The 9,817-nt window shown below is 50.2% G+C and overlaps 1 protein-coding gene across 1 annotated transcript in view; it reads left to right on the plus strand.

The window, feature by feature from the left end:
• Positions 1-9,817, plus strand: part of ANTXR1 (anthrax toxin receptor 1) — a gene marked incomplete at its 3' end in the record, with an annotated part of 83,939 nt that overhangs the window by 66,984 nt on the left and 7,138 nt on the right. Inside the window, exon 17 of the mRNA XM_017744683.1 lies at positions 1,587-1,667. Within this exon, the coding sequence (XP_017600172.1) occupies positions 1,587-1,667 (81 nt within the window). The remainder of the gene's footprint in view (positions 1-1,586; positions 1,668-9,817) is intronic.

Genomic DNA, 9,817 nt, shown 5'->3' on the forward strand with positions numbered 1-9,817 from the left:
CTTTCCCCACTCCCTCTGCAACATCCAGCTCACATTTCCATTTGTTAATCCTGTCCCACAATAGTTACACAAGGCATTTCTGCTAGCACAAGAGTTCTGTCGTCTTTATTTCTGGGAAAGATTTATCAGACAGGAATTCCTGGATCCAGTCAGGAGTTGGTCTTTGGGTTTGATGGTCTTACCTGCAGAAAACAGTTTTGTACCAAGGGACAGCTTTGTACATTCTCAGAGCAGCTTATCTCTGCAGGTACAGTGAAGTTTGCTAGTAGGGGTTTTGCTCCTGGTTCCTGCTCTAATATCACAGCACTCAGAGCATTTGGACCAGTACTCATGGAAACATTAATAAATACTGTCTGCTGTCAACCCTGTCCAAAAATGCCTACAAATCTCAGGGTACTGAGTTCTTCACAGACTGGGGGTCAAATGAAGGGAGTGTGAAGAGAGTTCGATGAAATAATCTTGACTCGTGACCTGTCTGGAGCCTTGCCCTGAGGCAGCCGAGGTGTGCCCCCATGCAAACCCTCCCGCAGCTCTCCCAGGAGCTGAGTCCAGTTAGGAAAGGAAACCCTGGCTGGTTGGAGTGGGGATAGAGCAGGAATCCTTCAGCAGCAGAGGGATGTTTCAGAGCAGATGATTTGGTGAATATTTCTGCATTGCAGAGCCCTGGGCTGCTCCTTCTGGCCTCGTTCAGCTCATTTGGGGAGTACCCTCAGGCTTGGCTGCTGAATTCCAGTCAGGGATAAATGCTTGGGCTGCACTGCAGGGAATGGCAGGGAGGGTCTGACCACACATGAGCCAAACTCTGTCTGCAAGAGGTTTTCAACACGTTGGGTTTTGAGCAGACCTCACCCAGGTCTGTGCCGGTGCACACGTGTGTGTCTGGGTGTGTGGGGTGTGAGACCACCCAGCGAGGGGACAGCTGCTGCCTCTGAGCTCAGCGTGGGGCTGGAGGGCTTGGAAAGAGAGGTGCTACTGCCTGGAAAAGGTGCAAACGTGGGCTGCCGCATGGGGAGGGCCTGGGGAGCCTGGGTGAGCCTTCTCTTGGTGGCTGCCAGGAAGGATGACCTGGCCACCACACCGCCCCTGGCTGGGGCTCAGCTCTCCTGGCAGGTGGGGGTTCACTCCGTTCTCCCCAGCAGAGTGTTTTGAGACATAAGTGAGATTTCTTTCTCACATGTCACAGGGGTCACCTAGGGCTGGAGAGAAGCTGCTCATCCAGAGCAGGAGGCGCAGCAGTTCGGAAAGGCATCGCATGAGTTCACTGCTCGCTTTCTGCACTGATTTAATATTTTGCTGGCTGTGATGCCTGGAGCTGAGTCGGCATCAGTCTCTCTCTGAGCCCAGAAGGTGTCTGAGTCACACATTATCTTTGGAAAGGTCAGACACTGTTATCTGTCAGACATCTGAGTGCTCTTCCTTTGCACTCACAGCGAGTTCACAGCAAGTGTCTGTGAGAGAAAACATCGTTCTCCAGCATTTCTACAGGCACTGGAAATGATGGGGTAAAACCTGTTGGGTCCAAGTGCTGGTCCCTGCACTGCACTTTGCCCAGAGCATAACAAACACCCTGTTTCCTTTCATTCCAGGGGAAGCTGGACGCCCTCTGGGTCCTGCTGCGGAAAGGATACGACCGCGTGTCCGTGATGCGTCCCCAGCCAGGAGACAAGGTACCAGCGCCTCCAAACCCTTCCTTCCAGCAGGGAACAGCAAAACCCTCTGCCTGCCTTCACCTGTGGGGCTGAAGGCAGACACTGCTGACAGCTTAGAAGCAAACTCTCAGTCACATCTGTCAGCTTTGTTTGCAAACAGTTCGTGGGGTTTGGCTGGTGTGGTTTCAAGCCTGAACTGTCCAGGTGCAGGGACAGAAATACCCCTGGAAGAGCCCAGCACAGTCTGCTCTTAGAGCACAGAGCTGCTCTCCACCAGTTACAGGAGAAATTGTAATGAGTAGTAAGGGATATTTTGACAGGACTGAGGGAATGGCTGGAGCAGTGTCAGGGGAGGTTTAGGTTGGATATCAGGATATTCTGTGATTTTCATTCGTTAAATTCCCCTCATGGTGGAAAATGTCAGTTAGATTAATGTCTTATGCAGTCAGTCACACACCCCTGACATGAATCAACAAAGAGCTTGGAGCTGTTTCAGGAATATATTTGTCCCAAAGTGTAAGTAACTGCAGCACTGTGGAGGCTTCAAGAAACTCAACTGCACATGAAACAACAGTGTAATTTTCTGGTGGAGAATCATAGGCCTGTAGCATTTGGTTCCCTGTGGGCATTTTTATTGAATACAGGACCTTTTTGTGAATTAAAAAGTTTAATATTTTATTCCTTCCCAGGGAAGATTTGCTAAAATGTCTTCACTGATTCTGATTTATGGGAGAAGAGTCGGAAACATAGAGGTTGCTGGTGCCGGGCAATTCTCCCTCAGAAACCAGGGCCTGAAGAATGCCTATTCTGTGAATCCATTTTTTGACTCAATAAGCTAAAATGACAGATGCCACTTCCATTTATGCTGGGGAGAATCCAGAGCAGTGCAACCCTCACAGTTTGCAGCAATTTCTCCTGGTGCAGCTGACAGAGGCTGCAGCCTCTGCAGTGACACATCCTTGGACTCACCCTCCTGTCCTGGAGCACGAGTACCAGCAGAATCAGCCCACACAGGTGTGATGTGACCCAGCCTTGGAGTCAATCAAGCCCTTTATGACTGATTTGTGCTGTAAAGGACCTCTGACCTGGGCACAATCTAATTTAGTGTGAAAGAGGAGCTGGCTGAAAATGCACCCAGGCTTAGAGCTGCTAAATACCGGCTCCTCTCCGGGTGACTCCTTCGTTTGGGCACTTCCCTGGGTAGATATGAAGCACTTCCAGGCCCTTCTGCAGGGTTTTCCTCTGTGTCAACAAAATGTGAGCTTGAGTGTTTGGCTTCTGTGAATAATGGTGTGTTAGGGAGCATCAAACCCCCTGCTGCTAACCACTGTCAGGTTTAAGGGAGCAGTTTGTGTTTGTCCCCTCACAGCAGTGACACAGCTCCCAGGTGATGTCCCCCCAACAGCACAGGCAAAACCAGTCTGAGAACTCACTGTAAAACACTGAAATGGCTTTCATTGGTTCACACAGCTGAAATGACAGAATTAGTTCGGGTTTTCCCCTTTCCTGTTCAGCAAAGGTGTGTGGGTTTTGTTTCCCTACTTCAGATTCAGACTGAGGAGAAGCATCCTCAGTTCAGCTGCACGATTTCTGAGTCATCTCCCATCTTGATACAGACATTCCCATGATTTGGATGCCAATTTTAGTCTGCCCTACTTCACTTTCTCCTAGAAAGGGATTTTACTGGGCATGAGGAAGGTTGGCTTTACAAAAGCAGAGGCTTCAGTTCAAGGGACCAAGAAGGGATGAGGCAATATTGCTGTTAACTGAACTGCCAAAAACTACAGCTGTGCCTTGGGAGCCAAATTAGGCAAAAGGAAAAGCAAAAGGTTGCAAAAAATAGTTGCAAAATTTGCACCTCACAGGATAAGAAGACTCTCAGCTCTCCTGGATCCCTGCCACATGCCTTTGTTCTCCTCTGTGCCACTGTTCCTCTAAGAGACATTTAAATGCATGTCCAACCTTAGGATACAAAGGCTGCCTGACTCAGGCTGTTTCAGGGCTTGTGGTTTCTCCCAGGTCAGCAAACATCAAATATTATCTCATAAAACATGTTCCTGCTTTGGTGAGCTTGGAAATCCAGGGGGAAGGTCAGTGCTGAGTTGATGGGAATGGCAGCACAGAAACATCTGCTGGTGCTGGCTGCAGCTGTCAGTGCCCTCAGAGCAGAGCCCTGGGGCACCACGAGGAGTCTGCTCTCCTTGCAAGGGAAAAAAATACCAAGGAAAAGGAGCAATTCCACAGAAAATCTTTTTAAAAATGAATCCTGTGTCTGTAGGGCCGCATTGCAGAAGAAAACGATCAGATGTTGCACTGAAGTGATGGGAAATTCCTACCTGCGCAAAGAGCTGTGTGGCCAGAATCCTCCTGGAGCAGGAGCTGCTGAGGGACAGGAGGCTGCACCCAGCAGGTTTAGATGTTCCTGGAGCTGCTGAGGGACAGGGGGCTGCACCCAGCAGGTTTAGATGTTCCTGGAGCAGGAGATGCTGCGGGAGGACAGCCCCAGCCAGGCAGCCCTGCACATGAGCACGCAGACGCCTGGATCTCTCCCAGCTCGCTGTTCCCAGGGCAGGCTTTGCCAGGGCAGAGCTGCGAGAGGGGATTTGGCAGTGGTGAGCCCACGTGTGCATTCCTGTGGCCTCTCCCTCCAGGACCAGGAGCACAAGGACAGACTTGGTCCTCTCCAGGCTGCAGAATGCCCAGTGGCGAGCCCGGGCTCTGGGAGTGTCCAGGGGCAGGATTTGGTCCTGTTCTGTTGGGAAGCAGAGCTGGAGGAGTGCCCTCCCCAGCCTGGCAGCAAAGGGGCCCCTCAGGGCTGCTCCTGGCAGCTCCAGGTGGGGACTCAGATGGTTTGGAACTCCAGCCCTGCTGCCCAGTTCAAACCCAGCCTCGCTGGGCAGGGGCTCCAGGAAGCTCCAGCAGCTGCAGCTTTGAGGTCTTGCTGCTCAGGGCAGGGCAGCTGCAGCTTTCCAGCTTTTCCCTGACTGCCCAGCTTCATCCCGATGCTGCAGGGGACCAGGTCACCCATCCCTCCCATCCCAGGTGCTCCCAGCAATGCTGGGCTCTGCTTTGTCTCCCTGGCAGGCGCCCAGAGCAGTTCCAGAGGAATCAGCTCCATTTCAGTGCAGCTGCTCCGGGTGGATTCCACAAGCTGAATAAACACCTCCGAGTTACTCAGCAACACCCCAGCAAGTCCACACTGCCAGCCCTGAACAAGCTGCCAGTGGTGGGCATGCCCTGAGAGCAAGAGAAGCAGGGGTTAGCAGAGCATCCCACAGCAACCAGCAGCCTCAAAGGGAGCCACCAGATCAAACATGGAGCCTTCTCAGGCTGGACAAATACTCAAACCCTTGCGGGCAACATGAATGGCTAGTAAAGAGGAGCTCGAATTTGCACACAGGAGCCTTTGACCATATGATATTCCTGACAGCTGCAAGGAGGAGCTGTTTTGATAGCAGTTTGTGCCTCCTTCTTTCTCCTCTCTTTCCTGAAGAAAGGGAAGCAGATTTCAGACCCAGTGCTGTCGAATGGGCTCCTTAATTCACCCACCGATCGAGATAAAAAAGTGAAGCCAGATGAAAAATAACTGAAAGGCATCTCTGTTTGCTTTGGAGCCTGGAAAGGAGTTGGACTGAGTCCCAGGGTTACATCATTTTCATATATAAGCAATCCCTTGCTATAATCAGTGACTTTATCCCCCGCCAGCGCAGGAGCTGAGCTGTTCTGAAGATTCCTTGCATAGAACAAAACACGGGTTCCACCTCAAGCCCTGCGTTGAGTAATTGCTGCTGTTTATCTGCTGCAGCCCACGCAGCTTCCAGGGATCCATGAAATTGTCAGGAAAGATGTCCCCTGCCCCGAGGGTCACATCAGGCTGGGACCAGACACTGCTGCAAGGGCAGTGACTAACGCAGTTCATGCACGTGGCAGAGATATTGTGGGCCTGAGGATTCCCGTCCTCCCCTGCTCCCTGTGACCTCAGACAGTCCCTTGTCTTTGCCTCTTGCCTGGTCATGTCCCGGGCCCTTTAATGAAGGTGGGGGTGCCTTGTCCTGGGGCTGTTCCCTCACTGCAGCAGGTACAGCCCTCACTGGGCAGGGAGCATGGGATCCAGGGTTGGATGGGTTTGGAGGCAGAGCTGAGACCTCTCCAAGGAGAACGGCTCCAAGGGAAGGGATCCCTGCCCACAGCAGGACCCCAGCCCCCTGCAAAGCTCCAGTGTCCCCAGCAGCAGCAGGACACTGTCATTGCTCCTGCAGCCCCTGCCAGCCCCTGACTGCCCCAGCAGGAACAAACCAGGGAGCAAACCTTGATCTGGTGTGCAGGGGGCTTTTAACAACTCATCTCTGAGCCCAGAACAGAAGGAAAAGACAGGGATGCTCAGGACCTGTTTTGAAGTGCACCCAGAGAGGCTGAGATGCACAAAGAGATAATGAAATTCTGGGTTTTGGAGTCAGACCTGGGGATAGAGGGTCTGAGGTTACCAACAGACACAGATGATTCCAATAAGGCAAGGAAGTGAGATCACATGGGATTCCTGTGGTCTTCTCACATTTTCAAGAGACTAGGTTTGCATTCTTGTCAGCATTAATGAGGTTATTTTTACATTGGAAACATCATCAGAGAGAGGTGATGTAAAAATATATACATTTTTTAGAGAACTTTATCACTTTTGTAATGGAATACAGGAATGCTTATTTGTGCAAATTGCTCACAGGACCCAAACAATTCGTGCTTCTCTGGAATGCCAGTTGCACTTCCTTGATAAATGTTGTTCTGTCAGGAATTTATGAGATTATCAAAATGTGTTTCAAGCTCAGACTTGGCCAGGAACTCTTCAATCAGGGAGCAAACTGTGTTTTAAATTGTTCTTGTATTGCATTAGTTGTGGTTTTGTTTTGTGCTTGAATAGGTGAATATAGATCTAGAAGGGTATAAATAGAGGAAAAGTGTAACGAAGCCATGTGTAATTATGTGTAAAGATGTATCCTACCTGAATTAATGACGATTGAGGGAGAAGAGGGTTTTTTTGGAAATTTACTGGTGGAATCACACCACAATGGGTCCCAGTGCCAGGGCTCTGGTACAGATTGTGGTTGGTTGTGATGAGAGCGTGAGGCCACCAAATACATGAAAATGTCCCCATTAAAGTAATGACAATTGTTCTTTTCTCTAGGAAAGGAAAATGTGTGTGTGCATGTGCTGACATAAAAATTGGTCTTGATATAAACAGAGCAGTCAGAGTAAGAAATCAGACATTTACAGCCAAACTTCCTGAGCCTTCACCACGGAAAAGCACCGTGGAGAAGGAGAGCTCTGCTAATTGCACGGTAACATTTCCTTCTTCTCTGTCCTTTCTTATGTCTTTGAATGACCCTTAATCTGCTGCAATAATGGGGTGTTTCAGAGAGGGATTAGCACTGGCTGCTGCACCACCTGAGGAATTTGGGTGTCTCTATTTCTGGCAAATTCAACCCCTTGGAAAATCAGGTCTGCCTTCCTTGACTTTCCCTGTCTGATGGAGAATGCTGTGTGCTTGCAAAGACCAGTCTGGGAAATAACTCGTTGTCTCTCACTCCCCACACAGAGCTGAAATGCAGGGAAATTAAATCTGAGCTGAAAGGATTGGGGCAGTGCTGCCACACACCCCGGGGCCCCGTTCACTGTGGTGGTGTGTTCCTGTGCTCCATCGTGCCAGGAGCTGTCCAGGTGTAAATTAAACCAGGAATTCAGCCTTATCCGAGGCAAGGGAGAAGAGAAAGTGTAGGCAGCTACAGGGAGAACCACTGGGACACTGTGGTGGTACTAATTCATCTGAACTCTAAACAGGGGATCTGTGAGAGCAGCTGGAATATTCTGTTAATGTAGTTCAAATCCTCCCCTAACCACAAGGAACAGTTTTTCTTGCTGGTTCATTTTCCCATGCACAGCTCCCATGCAGCGTCCAAAGAGGAAATTAGGAGGAAATTCTTCCCTGTGAGGGTGGGCAGGCCCTGGGACAGGTTTCCCAGAGCAGTTGTGGCTGGCCCCGGATCCCTGGAAGTGTCCCAGGCCAGGTTGGACGGGGCTTGGAGCAGCCTGGCACAGTGGAAGGTGTCCCTGCCCATGGCAGGGGTGGCACTGGGCCTTAAGGTCTTTGCAGCCCATCCCATGGCTCTGTGAAGTGAGTTCTCTGAAACCATGAAATGTGTTTTATTATCGAGTAGCCACAGTGAAGGGTGATGTATGGTCAGGTATTCCTGATTAATGAGGAACATCACAAAGCACACAAGCAAAATCTGTCACCCTGGAAAATCCCCTGGCTCCTGCCTTATTTTGAATTAGGAGCCTATTTTAGAGATTAAATTCAGATATAAGGTAATTGTCTGACTTCAGTGTCATGAATGGAAACCTCCTCCCAAAACAAAGAGCAGAAACCAGGAGATAGGATTACAAATCCCCCTGGTTTAAACACCAGACACGGTCCCTTTGCAGCCCTGAGAGTAAAACCAGCTGTGCAGCCCCCCAGGTCACCCCTGCACATGTCCATGTGGCCACTGCTGTCCCTGCAGACCCAAAGCCACCCAGGCACTAACAAGGAGCTGCTGTTTAACCCATCCTTAGGTCCCAGCTGACAGATTTCTCCTGACAGGCAGCAGAGCCTGAGAACCAAACCGTAACCTTTCCACACGTTCTGTTGCAGTGTGGTTTTCCATTAACAGCCATGGAAAAGTTAACCTAAACATTAGCTCTTTTTCCTGGAACTAACAGCTCCAAAGCCAAAAGCCTGGGATCTGCTGCTCAGCCTGCAGAGTGCTCAGGGCTGGGGGAATGAAGCAGAGCTGGCCCTTGAGCTCCTGAGGCAGCTCCTGAAGGGTGCAGTCAAACCTGATCCAGGGCAGGATTTATCCCAGACAGAAGTAAAAGTTATGCCTTTAATATTGATGTCAGAAGCCGAGACAAGCCCAGCACCAGGGACTGTGGGGATGGGAATTATTCCTCACTAAAGCTGTAGGACAACATTCAGTGGACAGCAATTCCCACTTCCTCAAACCATTAGCACCGCTCAGGGTGATTGTCCTGAGTCGTGGAAGGTGAAAGCAGCCATCAAGCTGTGTTCTCACTTTCACATCATGGAAAATCCTGTCCTGAATCCTGCCCTGTCCTCTTTGCCCAAGCTGCAGGCAGGGAGATCCTGCTCAGGTCACTGGTTTCTGGGGGCTGAGGCTCGCTCCTCCTCTCCAGAGGGGTGTTTACCACTGCCCTCAATGAGTTGTTCCAGTTGTTGCTGCCAAAAGAATGCGCTTCATTTTTCATTTGAGTTTTTCTCTCTCCTCCTCATACCCAGTAGGTTTTGTTATTCAGCCCCCAGATGAAAGGTTCCAGGCAGGCTGAGGTGTGCCCCTGGTGTGTCACTCAGTTTCTCCAAGCCTGAACTGCCTCTTTCCAGCAAGGCAGCGGGAAGAGCAACCAGATCTTCCTGGAAATGACACCCATCCCACTGCAGGAATGAGCCAAGAGCAGCTCCTGCAAAAGCCATCAGGGCTGCTGCTGACATTCCCATGCCCACTCATCCCTGGGAGAGCCACGCTCCTGAACTCTGGCACGAGCCAGAGTCTGGGACCATTAAGCTCATTCCCACGCTCGAGTTTGGCAAGGCAGCAGCCTGTATCGTCTTGTTTCACTTCTCTTTTTGCTCCGATTGTTTCCTCTTCAGTAGTTCTCCCAGCTGGGTCAGTCCTTCATGGTGTGCTCAGAGGTGTCAAGCCCCAGCAGCTGGCAGAGCAGGGGGTGTTATCAGGGTGTTATCGGGGTTGTGGTGGGTCTGGAGAGCTGGGCACAGATGAGAAGTGATGAGTAAACTCCTGAGTGAGATTTCACTGAAGGCTGAACGGGCAGAACCACTCTGTGCTGTGGGGCCTGAGATGCAGAGTCCCATATGCATAGCTATGGACATTGCAAACACACACACACACATATATATATGCTCTAAATAAGCTCTTATATATTTAATGATTTTAAATTCTTCATTATGTTTAGTTTCCTCTTTTCTTCAATAAGTCCGGCTTTTGGGTTGTTTGAAGAGAACAGGATTGTATAAATACAAATATAAACCATTGCTTTAACATCTGTATAGACCCAACCATGTCAAGGCATCAAAGAAAGTTAGGTGGGTTTTCTGCTGACTT

This window comes from Corvus brachyrhynchos, unplaced genomic scaffold (assembly GCF_000691975.1).
Source record: "Corvus brachyrhynchos isolate BGI_N302 unplaced genomic scaffold, ASM69197v1 scaffold119, whole genome shotgun sequence".
Classification (NCBI taxonomy): domain Eukaryota; kingdom Metazoa; phylum Chordata; class Aves; order Passeriformes; family Corvidae; genus Corvus; species Corvus brachyrhynchos.